Below are 16,842 nucleotides of genomic sequence, written 5' to 3'. Positions count from 1 at the left end.
CTCAAAATAAATAAATACTCAATAGATTCAACACTCAATGTAATCAGATGGCAACGCTGCACACTCATTCTCTCTCTGTCTTCTCTAGCATGTTAAGTGTTAGGCATACCTCATCTTGTTCTCACTGTTACCCCTTGGTTGTTTTTTTTGTCACTTTTGTAATTCCGTAGTTTTCACTTTTGTCCCTTGTTTAGCTCCACTAGCGTTCGTGTTCTCCGTTCATTGTTTTCACCTGCCCCCGTTAATTTGCCATTGGTTTCTGTCTATCCCCTTGTTACCTTGTTTGAGTTCTGTTTGTTCATTGGCCCCTTTTTCCTTTGTCCATGTATTTAAACCCTGTCTGTTTGTTCAGTTGCTGTCTATCGTTGAATGTTGTCATGCCTGGTTTGTGTTCCCTGCCCGAAGTCTCAGTTTTGTTTTCATCGTGTGTTCAGTGTTATGTTCATTTCCCCATTGAGGGTTTTCCTTTGTGTTTATTGATTGTCTAAGTTAATAAAAGTAAGTTTGCATTTAGATCCGCTCTCCTCGTCTGCCTCCATTCGTAACAGAACGATAGACCGCCAAATATGGATCTAGCAGCTTTCTTTATGGAACTGGCCCAGGCGGATCTGACCTACCGCGAGTACTCCCACTTTTTTTCCACTGTTGCCATCCACACCAGCTTTGACGACACATCCCTGAAGACCATCTACCGGCTCGGGCTACCAAGACACCAGCAGAGGGAATTGCCGGACCCCAGAGACCTCACGTGGAAGGAGTATGTGAGTCTAGTCTTGAAAGAACTCGCTGCCGGGGAACCACCTCTCTCGATCCCGGTTTCCGCTTCTGGGCTTTCCGTGCCTGCCACGGCCAGCGAGCCAGCCTTGCCAGCCTCGTCAGACCCAGAGCCAGCGTTGCCAGCTTCGTCCGCCCGGAGGAGGAGGAGAAGAGGAAAGGCTTCTGCTCCCCAGTCTACGCCTGCCACGGTCAGCGAGCCAGAGCCCACACCTGCCACGGTCAGCAAGCCAGAGCCCACGCCTGCTGCGGTCAGCGAGCCAGAGCCCTCGTCAGCCACGGTCAGTGAGCTACTAGCCCCCGATGTCAGTGAGCCAGCGCCTGTAGCCTCCAATGTCAGTCAGCCAGCGCCTGTAGCCTCCGATGTCACTGAGCCAGCGCCTGTAGCCTTGACCGTCCCTGAGCCAGCGCCTGTGGTCTTGTCCGTCCCAGTGCCAGTAGCCATGACCGTCCAAGAGCCAGCGCCAGTGGTCGTGCCCGTCCAAGAGTCAGCGCCTCTCGAGCCTCCCAGGGCTCCTCCTCCCGAGCTTTCCAGAGCTCCGCCTTCCGAGCTTTCCAGAGCTCTGCCTTCCGAGCTTCCCAAGCTTTCCAGAGCTCCGCCCTCCGAGCTTTCCAGAGCTCCGCCTTCCGAGCTTTCCAGGGCTCCGCCTTCCGAACTTCCTAGAACACTGCCTTCCGAGCTTCCTGAGCTTTCCAGAGCTCTGCCTTCCGAGCTTTCCAGAGCTCCGCTTTCCAGAGCTCTGCCTTCCGAGCTTCCCGAGCTTTCCAGAGCTCCCTCCTCCGAGCTTCCCAGAGCTCCACCTCTCAAGCCTCTCGAGCCTTCCAGGGCTCCGCCCCTCCAGCCCCTCAAGCCTTCCAGGGCTCCGCCCCTCAAGCCTCTCGAGCCTTCTACGGCCCTTCTCCCCGAGCCTCCTACGGCTCCGCCTCCTGAGCCTCCTACGGCTCTGCCTCCAGAGCCTCCCTCGGCCCCGCCTCCCGAGCCTCCTATGGCTCTGCTCCCAGAGCCTCCCGAGCCTCCTATGGCTCCGCCTCCAGAGCCTCCTACGGCTCCATCTCCCGAGCCTCCTACGGCTCTGCTCCCAGAGACTCCAGAGCTTTCTAGGGCTCCACCTCTCGAGCATCCTACGGCTCCACCTCCAGAGCCTCCTACGGCTCCACCTCCCGAGCCTCCTACGGCTCGGCTCCCAGAGACTTCTGAGCTTTCTGGGGCTCCGCCTCTCGAGCCTCCTACGGCTCCGCCTCCCGAGCCTCCTACGGCTCGGCTCCCAGAGACTCCAGAGCTTTCTAGGGCTCCACCTCTCAAGCATCCTACGGCCCCGCCTCCCGAGCCTCCCTCGGCCCCGCCTCCCGAGCCTCCTATGGCTCTGCTCCCAGAGCCTCTCAAGCCTCCTATGGCTCCATCTCCCAGAGACTCCAGAGCTTTCTAGGGCTCCACCTCTCGAGCATCCTACGGCTCCGCCTCCCGAGCCTCCTACGGCCCCGCCTCCCGAGCCTCCTATGGCTCTGCTCCCGGAGCCTCCCGAGCCTCCTACGGCTCCGCCTCCCGAGCCTCCCAGGGCGCCGCCCCTCAAGTCTCTTGAGCCTTCCTGGGCTCCGCTTCCCGAGCCTCCTACGGCCCGCCTCCAGAGCCCTCCAGGCCTCCGCCTCTAGAGCCTCCTATGGCGCCACCTCCATCGGCCCCGCCGCCAGAGCCTTCCAGGTCTCCGCCTCTAGGACCTCCTCCCAGGCCTCCTGACCCGGCCCCTGTCCTGTGGCCTCCTCCCAGGGCCCCTGACCCTGTTCCTGACCCGTGGCCTCGTCCCAGGCCTCCTGACCCGGCCCCTGTCCTGTGGCCTCCTCCCAAGGCCCCTGACCCTGTTCCTGACCTGTGGCCTCCTCCCAGGCCTCCTGACCCCGGCCCCTGTCCTGTGGTCTCCTCCCAGGGCCCCTGAACCTGTTCCTGACCTGTGGCCTCCTCCCAGGCCTCCTGACCCGGCCCCTGTCCTGTGGCCTCCTCCCAGGCCTCCTGACCCTGTTCCCGTCCTGTGGCCTCCTGACCCTGTTCCCGTCCTGTGGCCTCCTCCCAAGCCTCCTGACCCTGTTCCCATCCTGTGGCCTCCTCCCAGGCCTCCTGACCCGGCCCCTGTCCTGTGGCCTCCTCCCAGGCCTCCTGACCCTGTTCCCGTCCTGTGGCCTCCTCCCAGGCCTCCTGACCCAGTCCCTGTCCTGTGGCCTCCTCCCAGGCCTCCTGACCTTGTTCCAGTCCTGTGGCCTCCTCCCAGGCCTCCTGACCTGGTCCCTGTCCTGTGGCCTCTTCCCAGGCCCCCGGACCCAGTCCCTGTCCAGTGGCCTCCTCCCAGGTCCCCCAAACCTGTCCTTGCCCTGTGGCCAGCTCCCAGGCCTCCTGAACTGGTCCCTGCCCTGTGGCCAGCTCCCAGGCCTCCTGAACCTACCCTTGCCCTGTGGCCAGCTCCCAGACCATCTGAACCTGTCCTTGCCCTTTGTGCCCCCCTGGACTTCCTGCCTGCCCTCTGTGCCCCCCTGGACTTCCTGCCTGCCCTCTGTGCCCCCTTGGACTTCCTGCCTGCCCTTTGTGCCCCCTTGGACTTCCTGCCTGCCCTCTGTGCCCCCTTGGACTGCCTCCTTGCTCTCGTGCCTCCCCTGGTCTGCCCGTCTGCTCCTGGTGTTTTTTTATTTTGTTTCTATTTAGTATTTCGGATCTTCTGGAATCCGATCCTTGAGGGGGGGGGGCTCTGTTAGGCATACCTCATCTTGTTCTCACTGTTACCCCTTGGTTGTCATTTTTGTCACTTTTGTAATTCCGTAGTTTAAGTTAATAAAAGTAAGTTTGCATTTAGATCCGCTCTCCTCGTCTGCCTCCATTCGTAACATTAAGCTGTTTTTAAGCGTTCTCTCCACTATCAATGTAATGAGAAACGGATGTTAGAAATCACGCCAACCAGCTTGACGAGCCACACCACTTCCCCTCTCCGACCACTGGACCAGATCGGGAGCCCCCTTTCTAGTAAGATCAGTCAGCGGGCTGGCGACGTCAGAGTAACTAGGCACAAATCTTCGGTAGTAGCTAGGATGCGATTTGCTGCAGTTTTCTAACTTGGGGATGCACCTGCCCATGACCCAAGTGGAACCCCAGATAGTGAACTTCCGCCAGCCCAATTGCGCACTCCTTCGGGTTGGTCATGAGCCCCGCCCATTGCAGTGACCTCAGGACAGCTCTCAGATGTTGCATGTACTGCTGCCAATCATTACTATAAATAATGATATCGTCAAAATAAGTGGCAGCATATGCTGTGGCCTGAGAACTTTATCATGAGATGCTGGAACGTGGCACGGGCCCCGAAAAAAACCGACTGGAAGAGTCACAAATTGGTGTAAGCCAAACGGTGTGGAAAAAGCTGTTTTCTTCTAAGGATATTGGAGTTAAGGGGATCTGCCAATAACCCTTCATTAAATCCAGTGTCTAATAAAATTTAGCTGATCAACTCAACTGATCGCGTAATTTGTCAATCTGGGGCATTGGGTATGCATCAAATTTGGACACTGCATTCACTATTTGATAGTCTACACAGAACCCCGCTGGCTCCGTCACTCATAGGTACCAGAACTACCAGGCTGGCCCAGTCGCTGTGTGACTCTTCTATTAGGACCATATCAAGCATTGCCTCTAATTCTTCCTTGACAACCTTTTTATTGTGTTCAGGAAGGCGATGGGGTGGCTACGAACCACCACCCCAGGGATGATTTCGATGTGGTGCTATAAGGTTTCTGCGAACTGGGATAGGCGAGACCATGTCTGCGAATTCTGCTTGCAAATTGGCAAGGTCTGTGAGCTGCAACCGTGAGAGGTGGCCTCCACACGGGACCGGGGTGAATGAATATGCTTGAGTCACCTCCAGCCTGAGCTCCCCCCCTCTTGGCGACTACCGTCATTAAGGCCACAGGGACCACCTCCATCCACAATTTTAGGAGATTGAGGTGGTAAACTTGAAGTGCTCTGCCCCCTATCCATTCACTTAACCTCATAATCGAGATCTATGATTCGCCGTGTGACCTCAAAGGGCCCTTGCCACTTGGCGAGTAATTTAGAGCTTGAGGTGGGCAGTAATACAAGCACTTTATCTCCCGGTGCAAATTCCCATAGTCGAGTGCCCCAGTCATACAGACGGCTTTGACGTTCCTGAGATTGGAGTAAATTCCCCTGTCAGTTGACCCAAAGTGTGGTGATTTACTCTAAGATCAAACTTTGCTGTTTGAATGCCCCTCCTCCCAAGCTTCCCATATGATGATGGGCATGCCATTCAGCCGATGCCCATACATCAGCTCGAATGGGGAAAACCCTGTGGAGGCTTTTGGTACCTCTCGAACAGCAAATAACAGGGGTTTGAGCCATTCATCCCAATTTCTAGCACCCTCGTGTATGAATTTACTAATCACATTTTTCAGGGTTTTATTAAATCGTTCCACTAACGTCTGTTTGTGGGTGGTAAACACTTGTGTGAAACGATTTAAACCCTAAAAATTAATCTAGTTCACGTAGTGTTCGTGACATAAATGTAGTGCTTGGATCAATGGGTATTTCTTTCGGAATCCCCACTCAGGAGATTATTCTGAAGAGTGTCTCGGCAACACTACGTGCTGAGATGTTGTGCAGGAGCACTGTCCACCAGAACTAATGCAAAGCGATGCCTGCGTGTGGTCTGTTTTAATGGCCTGATGAGGCCCATGCCAATGGCACATTTGGGCTGGCAGGTAGATTCACCAACTGACATTCACGACACGCCACACACCAATTGCAAACGTCCCCATGAATGCCCAGCCAAAAAAGTACGGGTCATTATTCAGTTAAGTGTTCTTTCCTGTCATAAATGTCCAGCTATTGGATTATGGTGAGCCACCTGGAAGTGAGGTTCACACGCCAGCAACCATTTCCAACAGGTGTCCCGGAGCTGCTGTGCGAAGGCGAATGGGCGGCAGTGTTTGCCCAGCTTCAGGGTCCGGAAGTGCTCTCGGCTCTGTTCAGGGGTCCGGCAAACCTGCTGCAGAATGACTCTCTTCAAGTCAGCATAGACGAGGAGGTTGGCTGCAGGGAGCTGTTGGGCTGCACTTCCCCGGAGAGTAACGGCAACAGTCAAGCCACCCACTGGTCAGGCGGCCATTCCCACACCTCGGCCGTCTTCTCAAAGAGATCGAGGTAGGCTTCTGGATCATCAGTTGGCACAATTTTCACAGGGGTGACCGGCTGGACTGTCAAGGTGGGCTCCAGGGCCACCACAGCAACCCCCTTGTGTATGATCAGGCTCCAGTATGCCTGTTGGTCTGTAGCGAATCAGCTCTATATTCTTCCACCATTAGGTAGCGAATCAGCTCTATGAAATATTAATAATCAATCATAACTTGTTATAATCAATTATGAATATTTGGATCAGTTAATCGGGTTAACTTGATGTAGCTACATTAACATTACAACCAAATACTCGGTTCATCCCGTGAACACTCAATTTTGGTTATTAATTAATTATTTAATAGAAATGTACATTTCCGGGGCAAGGGAAATGTCTTTCTTACTAAGTATTAAGAGCAAGTAGTCAAAATCTAAGATTAGTGACTTTAGATATGAGCTTGACACACAGACAACTTTACGTGTGACATGAACAAGACTTTATTAACTAGACTAAACATTTAAACTACTCTAACATACATATACATACATGCATACAGTTTACCAAGGGAAAGAGGGCTGAAGCAGAATACAGGAAGGCAAGAAGTTATAGCATTGTTTGAAGTTCAGCAGATCAACAACCTGAGCAAACCATCATATTAGTTCTGACATGCCCTTTTTAGAAAGGGGTTAAGGATACTTAATGTATCAAATAATGAGACTAAGTTTGATACTTGCATGTCCCATTTGAATTAAACTGTCCTGATGCAATTTGTTGAGGCTCCAGTTGATCTTTGATGATGTTGTCTTGATGAGAGAGAACCAGTGGGAGTCAGAGAATCTTTGGTGAATGGAAAGTCAAGGCCGTAGCCTGGCGCACGCTTGGGAGTCCTTGGGGCCTTCTAGTTTGGCATCATTCAGCGAGAGAGTGAGAGAGCACAAGGCTCAGAGGACCAGAAAACAAGAGAGGCAGGAAGCAAGAGAGGCTAAGAGAGCGAAGATAAGAGCGAGGAGAGAGGGCTAAGAGAGGGCTAAGAGCGCGAAGAGAAGGCTAAGAGGGAGCGAGGAAGTGGGCGCAGCAATTTTATACCCTCAGGAAACAGGTCCCACCTCTCATTGGCTCGACCAATAAGAAGGGTTTGAGTTCTAGGCGGGAATTTGGTTTATTGCTCTTTGTTGTAAAATTGCCCATTGCATGTAATACTACTACATGTTACTTGTAATACTAATATGTTGTTGTTATCGACATATCATGTACACAGTCATTTCAATCTTCAAAATACCAAGTTATAGAGACCAAATATGCCCGCATTCTCCACCATAATAATGTAGCGTGTGCACAGGTCAGGTTTGGGGAATGTACAATTAATATTACTGATCAAAATCAATGATTAATCGTACGGGTGACCCGGACACCACTACATATTAAAACGCCTTAAAACTTAAAAGGAAGGCTTATATAGTCCAAGAGTCTGCTTCGAAAATATATAGATAATTAAACACAACGAATTATATTTAATTAGGAATATATATTCTATGCAGACAGGCTATATTAATTTTAATAACCCCATAATGGAATTGACCCGTAGGGCTACACGAACCAGTCAGTTCGATCCGTCGAACCACTTTATTCGGTACTTTGATCAATTCTCCAGAGGGGTTACTCCTAGTTATAAGCCTACTCATCAAAAGCACGTTAACTTACTTTGATAATATCAGCTCGTAGCTTAAAATCGCACATTAAAGAGGCTTTGTTTTGTAACCAACACACACAGACAATTACGCGTATAATTGAGTATGATATATCAGTGCAATTGACAAACATACATATAACACAGAATAAGCATAAAATAAACGAAATAAATGCAGTAAGGGAAAGTGAAGAATTATTGGAGGTGTGGCAAACTTATTACAACAATTAACCCTTTAAGAGCCAGCAACTGGAATTACACACTTTAACGCGTTGGAATTTCAGGTGAAATCATACGAGAACACGCAGCGAGACTGCGTGTCCTCATGGCGTTCTTGAGACAGAGGACTTCGGTGCGGTGTTTCCAGAGCGTGGAGTTGAAACTCACTTGAAGAGGAATTGAAGGGTTGTTCCGAGAAGTTCGAAGCGTCTTAGGAATACTTGTTGAATAGTTGGCCGAGTGTTCCGGAGGGTTGCAGAAGATCGGGAGAAGAAGTGAAGTTGGGAGTTGGGTTGAAAAGCGCGGCAAGAGAGTTCGAAGAAGAGATGAGCAAGAAGAGAGAGTTCGAAGAAGAGATGAGCAAGAAGAGAGAGCGAGTCAATGCTGGATCTGACCTTTAAAGTAGGGAGGTCACGCCTCCTGTGTGAGAAGTGACCCAATGAGGCCCCTCCGTTTTGGGCGCGAATTTGCTCCCTTTGTCTGGTCAAAGCTCATTTGCATACTTCATGATTTAGTCAGACCTTCGCTTTGAACAACTCAAAAGATGATAAAAAAACTAACAGAACACAGTTCTAAGGTTATCTTATATGTATATTCCGTTAGGACACATCAGTAAGGTTTAATTTGATACCAAGAAAAATGTGTTTGGTATCACTTAAAAGGAATATACACCCTTGGGCTGTTAAATATGAAACCTCAGGGTTTAAAACTACACACATGTTAAACCATTCTACTAGTTTTGATCTAACACCAAAATGCACAGCACACAGGGATTAAAACACTTTTCATTAAAAATAAGCCCTTTTAGGCTTTATGGGAAAGGCACACACATTTCTAATTCAAAGTTCCACATGGTTTTTCCTCACATGGTAACACGAGGATGTCACGTGTGTGGGGGGGGGGGGGGCATCACGAGGATCCTCTGTCAATAGTTGGATTGTCTCTCTGACAACAGTTCCTCGTACTAACACAGACCATTTCCGTGATCTTACAGAGGTCCTTTTGTCTCCAAAATAGCCGAGTCCATGATTCTCCATTCATTGATTCCTCCAGACGCTACAGGTCCTTATTTTCTGTATATAGTGGCGCTAAGAAAAGCCATAAATGTAAAACAACATTTTTTGTAATGTAAATGTGGAGATGACATGATATTTCAAGCAGTTATAGCTGTATTTTGCAGTTTTATATTCTACAATTGATCAAATTATTTTACATTTAAAATGTTCTAATACCCGTGTAATACATATTTTTTTTTTACATGCTGTTTTCATAAGTGTACATGGAATATTTGCGCTTTTTAAAAAATAATTTGGTACACTGCAGAACTATTTAAGTGAACCACAAAATAGCTAAAAGGTGATTTTAAAAAAAGGAATTAATACAGTATTTTCCCCCTGAAACTTAAATAATGTTTTTCCTCACTTCCGAAAGGAAACCGGGCAAGAGAGACCCAGCATGTGCAAGATAGAGACATATAACATATTTTTGTCAACATTATAAAAGGCCGTTTAAGGCCGTTTTTTTTTTACTTTTTGGTGGTTATGATGGAGACAAGTCTCCCCCTCACCCCATTGAGACCACTTGCCCCATATAGTGTTACAATCTGCTCTGCTATTGGGGCATGCTGTTACAAAAGCTCAGTGTGAGTTCAGTGAACTGTATCTTTTTTTTTCTGGGCAAGAATGGTGAAAATTTTCATTTAATTTTTGTAGCTGAGAATTTAAGGTATGTGGCTGTGCAGAAATGCAGAAATATATTCACTGCTGGAAAAAAAGTGTGACAATTAGCCCCTCTCCCCGCAATATATGTAGACTGGCGGCCAAAATGGCAGGCTAGAGCCTTGCATGGCAGCTCTGCCGCCATTGATGTATGAGTGTTTGTGTGAATGGGTGATTGGGACACAGTGTAAAGAGCTTTTGTATGCTCTAAGGTTAAAAAAGCGCTATATAAATGCAGACCATTTACCATAATATACAGATTTTGCTCTGGAAATAAATGGGCAATTTTATTCACCAAAGTGGCATTCAACTTATCACAATGTATAGTCGGGACATTAATAATGTGAAAAATTGGGCCCGGGGTAGCTAACAGAGTACTGACGCTGACTACCACCCCTCAAGTCCCGAGTTCGAATCCAGGGTGTACTGACTATACTTTGCTGTCCTGACTATACTTCATTCGATCAGTCGAATGCCACTTTGGTGAATTAAAGTACCAATATCCTACCTATAATACATATTAGGGTTGTTTGGTCTGGTTAATTCATTGGATATTTGTGAAGATGGCATATAACATGCATATATACATGTAATGAAAAAAATAATAATGTCAATGTATAAGATATTTGTCAATTACACAAATGCTAAATTCAATTAATTAACTTTGCCAAACAACCCTCTTTACCCTCAATTAAACTTCAGTACTGTAACAATACTTTTACTGTGAACTAATATTGGCTCCTGACTTGGCTTGTCTTAGGTTTGCTCTTTTTACAATTCCATGGAACCTGACTGAGCATGTTTGTGAAATATTTAAATGTTATCAGTTCTGAATAAATGTTTTTGTGGAAATGGCAGGGTACGGTGAAATGAGATCACACACAATATTAGTCATAGGTAAAATAGACAGTTATGCTTGCAAACAGGATGCAGAGTTACAACACATGCTTCTGCTCCCCCTCTTCAATGTACAAAACGTCTCGGTTACTGTCGTAACCTGTTTCCTGAATGTCTCGTTCCTGGAGGTTACAACAGTAACCAATTTGTTCCCCTTCGTCACTCATTCGACGTTGTGTCAATGTAGTGACACTAGGGGGTCCCTATGGAAAAACGCCACAACAGCTGAACCGTGTTACGTGAACTGATGATGCAGGTGCAAGCAAGCTGCTGCGTGCGTAATAGCAGGTGCAACAGACTGTACGTAACTTCCCTCAAAGCCCCAAAAGACGTCATGTAGTTCCCCACATCCCGGGGGGGTGTTGGGCGACATAACTAGCATGGGATCAGGCCGTGCCAGAAAACATACAGAAAAGGGTACGGCCTGATCCCATGCTAGTTAGGGGGGGGTGGCTGGAGTGGCTTTCCTCTGTTTGAAGGAAAGCTGCGACCACAACTTTGCCATGGTCATATTCTCGCGATGAGAACATGAGCCATCCACAAACGCTGCCTCAGTGTGATCGCTGCACAGACATATGAGGCAGTGCCGGTTTCCGTCAGAGGCGGAGAGATAAAGATCGCACCCAGGTATCACACAAGGATGGAAAGGCATCTTTAAAAAGCCATTCAACGTCAATGTGTGTGCGCTCTTTAAGAAATATATTCTTTTAGCAGGAAATATTCACTTCAGTAGCGTTGTCGAAGCGACCAGGGGCGAATTTGCAGTGGCCGTGCAGAAGGAGAGCAAGCTGCTGGAATGCGGCATATATCCAACAGCATACACTTTAGAGGTGAATGGAATAGCAGTAGTATTCAGCTCACTGATCGTACAACCGCTCGGCTCCGAAGAAAAAAATCTGAATGAATGTACAGGTGAAACTCGAAAAATTTGAATATCGTGCAAAAGTTCATTAATTTCAGTAATTCAACTTAAAAGGTGAAACTAATATATTATATAGACTCATTACAAGCAAAGTAAGATATTGCAAGCCTTTATTTGATATAATTTTGATGATTATGGCTTACAGCTTATGAAAACCCCAAATTCAGAATCTCAGAAAATTAGAATATTACACGAAATCAATAAAAAAAAAGGATTTTAAATACAGAAATGTCGGCCCTCTGAAAAGTATAATCATGCATATGTACTCAGTACTTGGTTTGGGCCCCTTTGCATTAATTACTGCCTCAATGCGGCGTGGCATGGATGCTATCAGCCTGTGGCACTGCTGAGGTGTTATGGAAGACCAAGATGCTTCAATAGCGGCCTTCAGCTCTTCTGCATTGTTTGGTCTCATGTCTCTCATCTTTCTCTTAGCAATGCCCCATAGATTCTCTATGGGGTTCAGGTCAGGCGAGTTTGCTGGCCAATCAAGCACAGTAATACCATGGTCATTGAACCAGGTTTTGGTACTTTTGGCAGTGTGGGCAGGTGCCAAGTCCTGCTGGAAAATGAAGTCAGCATCTCCATAAAGCTTGTCTGCTGAAGGAAGCATGAAGTGCTCTAAAATGTCCTGGACGGCTGCGTTGACTCTGGACTTAATAAAGCACAGTGGACCAACACCAGCCGATGACATGGCTCCCCAAACCAACACAGACTGTGGAAACTTCACACTGGACTTCAAGCATCTTGGATTGTGTGCCTCGCCATTCTTCCTCCAGACTCTGGGACCTTGGTTTCCAAATGAGATGCAAAATTTGCTCTCATCAGAAAAGAGGACTTTGGACCACTGAGCAACAGACCAGTTCTTTTTTTCTTTAGCCCAGGTAAGACGTTTGACATTTGAAGCCCATGTCCAGGACCCGTCTGTGTGTGGTGGCTCTTGATGCAGTAACTCCAGCCTCAGTCCACTCCTTATGAAGCTCCCCACACATTTGAATGGCCTTTTCCTGACAATCCTCTCCAGGCTACGGTCATCCCTGCTGCTTGTGCACCTTTTTCTTCCACACTTTTCCCTTCCACTTAACTTTCTATTAATGTGCTTTGATACAGCACTTTGAGAACATCCAACTTCTTTTGCAATTACCTTTTGAGGCTTTCCCTCCTTGTGGAGGGTGTCAATGATGGTTTTCTGCACAACTGTAAGGTCAGCAGTCTTCCCCATGATTGTGAATTCAACTGAACCAGACTGAGAGACCATTTAAAGGCTCAGTAACCCTTTGCAGGTGTTTAGCTGATTAGAGTGGGACACGTTGAGCCTACAATACTGAACCTTTTCACAATATTCTAATTTTCTGAGATTCTGAATTTGGGGTTTTCATAAGCTGTAAGCCATAATCATCAAAATTATATCAAATAAAGGCTTGAAATATCTTACTTTGCTTGTAATGAGTCTATATAATATATTAGTTTCACCTTTTAAGTTGAATTACTGAAATTAATTAACTTTTGCAAAATATTCTAATTTTTCGAGTTTCACCTGTATGACCGGTGGAGTGGCATGCAAATTCCTCTCACCAATTTTCAATGGCCTTTTCTAAAAGATCCAAGGTGATCGGGGCTCTCAGGATCGACCCCTAGTGTCACTACATCGACACAATTTTGAGCGAGTGACAGAAGGGGAACTAAAGCCAACTGTGTGCATGTACAAGACCACAACCCGAGATTTAAGTACACAGTAGCGGATTCTGGCATAGGCGATAATATGCAGCCGCCTAGGGCAGCAGTGTTCTCTGGGGTGGCACGACAGATTACCTGATCGGAAGTCCCCCACACAGAGCTCACAAGATCACAATGGGGAAAAGGTGCCCCAAATCGTGCTACCCCCGCAGAGAGCTCGCAAGATTATTTAAATTACAAAAACGTGCCATTCGCGTTGTAAATGGAAGTGAATATAGGGCCCACACAAATCCAATATTTATACAGTTAAAAACTTTAAAATTCAATGACTTATTAGAATATAGCCTTCTAAAAATAATGTATAAAGCTCATCTGAAAACATTACCTGATAAATTGCAAAATAGATTCATCAAGAGAGTTAGTAAATTTAATTTAAGAGGAACTGAAGTCTTTCAGAAACTTGAGTTTAGAACAAAATTAAAGGAAAGATGTGTCTCAATGCAAGGTGTCAGTCTGTGGAACAATCTAAATAGTGAAATTAAAACTTCAACATCGCTTTTTGTTTTTAAGAAGAGTGTAAAAGCATTACTAATAGAAAAATATAATGCATTTATTTAGCAGGACAATGTGATATTTGATTTATGACTTTGCATAGGTGCTGCAAAGTAGATGTGTGTTGTAAGCGTACCTTTTGGAATTGTAATTCAACTTATGTTGATAAGGGGCAGATATTATAAGTTTATCTTCTTTTTGCTCCTTTTCATTTCTTTTTCAAAAGAATGAAATAAATATATATGAATGAATGAATGAATGAATGAATGAATGAATGAAAGATTGGGGTGGGCTAAAGGTGCCCTGAGTTGTTCCTGACAGGCTATTCTAAATGGTTAAGATTATGAATGTTCATAATGTATTTTTACATTGTGAACAAACATAAGATAATCCTGAGCAACAGTATAATATATATATATATATATAACTTCTATATTCATTTGTCAAGTAGTTATTTTTATTTAAAGGGAAAGTTAACCCAAACCTTTTAATTCGCTCCTCATTTACTCAACCTCATGTCATTCCAGAAACATGCTTTTTTTCTTTTGCAGAATACAAATGAATATTTTTAGAAGATTATTTCAGCTCTGTAGGTCCATAAAATGCAAGTTTTATGCTCAAATAATCACATAAAAGTTATCCATAAGACTCCAGTGGTTATGTCTTCAGAAGTGACATGATAGATGTGGGTGAGAAACAGATCAACATTTAAGTTCATTTTTACTCTAAATCTCCAGTTACACTTTCAGACGTGAAAGTGAATCTAAACAGACAACAAATGTAAATTTCAGATGTGAAAGTGGAGATTTAGAGTATAAAATTAATCTATTTCTCATGTTGTTTATATTAAGGGGGGGCATGTCGGATCTCGCTTAGGGCACCAAGTAAGCCAGAACTGTATGTACAATACATAAGACCGATACTAATCTTTCCATGAAGCATCTCCTCCTCCAAGCACCAAAACCAGAGTTTATTTCCAACATGCTGAATGGCCAAGATTTAGATAATGACAGAAGGAGACTGCAAGGAATCAGCTCACATTATGATTCACTCAGAGATCATAAATGTACAGAAGTATGCCATAGTAGTCCATATGACTTTATTTTCCAAGCCTTCTGAAGACAATTTGAGACAAGTAATAAATCCTTCTTCTAAAAACCATCTTGACCACCTTAAGGTGGTATGACTCGGATTATCCAGGAAGGATATGTCTAGTCAATCAATCATGAAGGCATGAATAGCTTTTCCACCATATAACACTTTATTTGTTCTCAAATATCAGATAATTTTTACTTCAAGCAGACTGTTACAATGTTCTCAGAAGTCTTGAAATACAATACACAATCATTTGGACCACTTTTATGATTTTTATGGTGCTTTTGTGTCCTTTTTAAAGGACCTTTAATTTTATGACAATTTCTGCTATTTTAATTTCTGTGCAAAATTACATCACTGTGTAGCATTTAACAGTGCGTAAATGCACCTTTTTGTGGTATAGTATACAGTACTGCATATGCCACTTCCGACACCGCTTCTGTGCTGCCTTTCCAATGAATAGATGGCATTAAACTTTTTAAACTAACAACTTAAAATGAGATACAAAACATTACAAAAATAAATAGATTTAAATATTTTATTGTTGTAATTTTTGCATTCCACCTGCTGGCGCTCCATATACCGTTGGTCACACATACTACAATTGGAGAGCCACTTACATAAAGTAATTAAATCTGTGTGTTTGTGTTTAGGAAAAAGTATGAGAGAGAGAGAAAGAAAGATGTGATAGAAATATTTAGTGCATTGATGTGGGGGTGCTTACCTTCAGGTAGTCTTTCCTCAGGTACTTGTTTCTTCTGCGATCCTCATTTTGGTTGAGTACAGGAGGAACCTCTGGCCATCTTGGTTCTGATTCACTGCTTTCTGATTTCAAACATCCATCAAACGAGCAAGAGGAAGATGGCTGATGGACAAATTATTAAAATATTACATTGGATGTTTGTGTGTTTACTGTGCAAATGTTTCTTAATGGTTACGATGATGTAGGGATAGTGAAATGAATGAGGACAAGGAGAAATGTGATGAGATAAAGAGTGACCTCAGTGAAAGCTGCATCTTCATCAGTGAGATCAGTCTCCTTCAGAAATAAATGGAAGAAAATAAAATGTAAAAAAAAAGAATGAGAGGAAGTACTGGATTAAGAGAAAACACACTGATGAGTGAGCAAATCAGAAACCAACCAACACAGTGATGAATGAACAAAAGAATCAATTTCTTAGGCTGATGAATAAAGTCTGAATCATTAGATTCAACTACAGTACAAACAGAGCTACTGCAGCTTATAAGGAACATGACAAAGCCAGTCCCTATGATTCAACACTTAATGCATGTTAATCTCTCATCATTCACTGTGACTACAAATCTTTACATTGTAAATCCTGCGATTATATTCAATTACAAATCAAAGGGAGATATAAGGGTGTTACAATAAGCAATGCAGGCAGGTTTGTGTGATTGTGGGTTCTTATTTGTATGCATATTATGAAAAGATGTGCTGTATCTTTTTACCTGTCCACTAAGAGCAGAGGCTGAGCTGCTTCCCTCATCTAGTGATGCACTGTGAAAAAGAACATAACAGATTACATTGAGTCACACAGACCCCAAAACACATACATAAAATACACAGTATTACATGTGAGGACCTAGAGTTCTCTTGTTCATTTAAATACATTATTTTTACCGCTCAACATAGTGTGAACTTTCCATAGACGGCAACTATGTTTATGCCCTAAACCATTTATTTTTTTTAAATCACTAAGACATTTTTTGGTATGTTAATTAATTGTTTTCTTCCTGGGGACAATTCGCTGCAATGTAGGTGAATTCAGGTTTTACTAGATTTTACTAGATGATGAAAATGAGGTGAGTCACTAACACACAAATCTTAATGCTGATTCCTCATCCCATTCAAAGAGAACTACTAAACACTACTCTCACGCTATAACCAATTCATGATGAGTATGACCCTGCACACACATGTGATTACAGTACTCTTAACAAGAAAGGTACTCTTAACAGGTCATTACATCAGCAAAGAAAAGGTCTATATCACGTCTAGCGCTGTGACTTTAAAGGAAGAGTTCACCCCAAAATGATAGTTTGCATCATTTACTCATCCATATTCCATCTCAAACTCGTATAACTTTCTTTCTTCTGTGTATCACAAACAATTACATT

General features: G+C 44.9%; 1 protein-coding gene across 1 annotated transcript in view; it reads right to left on the bottom strand.

Moving 5' to 3' along the window:
* Positions 1-16,842, bottom strand: part of LOC127621004 (leucine-rich repeat and calponin homology domain-containing protein 2-like) — a 119,009-nt gene that overhangs the window by 33,112 nt on the left and 69,055 nt on the right. The window contains exons 14-16 of the mRNA XM_052094413.1: positions 16,174-16,222; positions 15,704-15,742; positions 15,428-15,568 (exon numbers count right to left, since the gene is read on the bottom strand). Of these exons, the coding sequence (XP_051950373.1) occupies positions 15,428-15,568; positions 15,704-15,742; positions 16,174-16,222 (229 nt within the window). The remainder of the gene's footprint in view (positions 1-15,427; positions 15,569-15,703; positions 15,743-16,173; positions 16,223-16,842) is intronic.

Source organism: Xyrauchen texanus, chromosome 3 (assembly GCF_025860055.1).
Source record: "Xyrauchen texanus isolate HMW12.3.18 chromosome 3, RBS_HiC_50CHRs, whole genome shotgun sequence".
In the NCBI taxonomy this organism is placed as follows: domain Eukaryota; kingdom Metazoa; phylum Chordata; class Actinopteri; order Cypriniformes; family Catostomidae; genus Xyrauchen; species Xyrauchen texanus.
The sequence above is the reverse complement of the archived record's forward strand: the minus strand, read 5'-3'. Positions and strand labels throughout refer to the sequence as shown.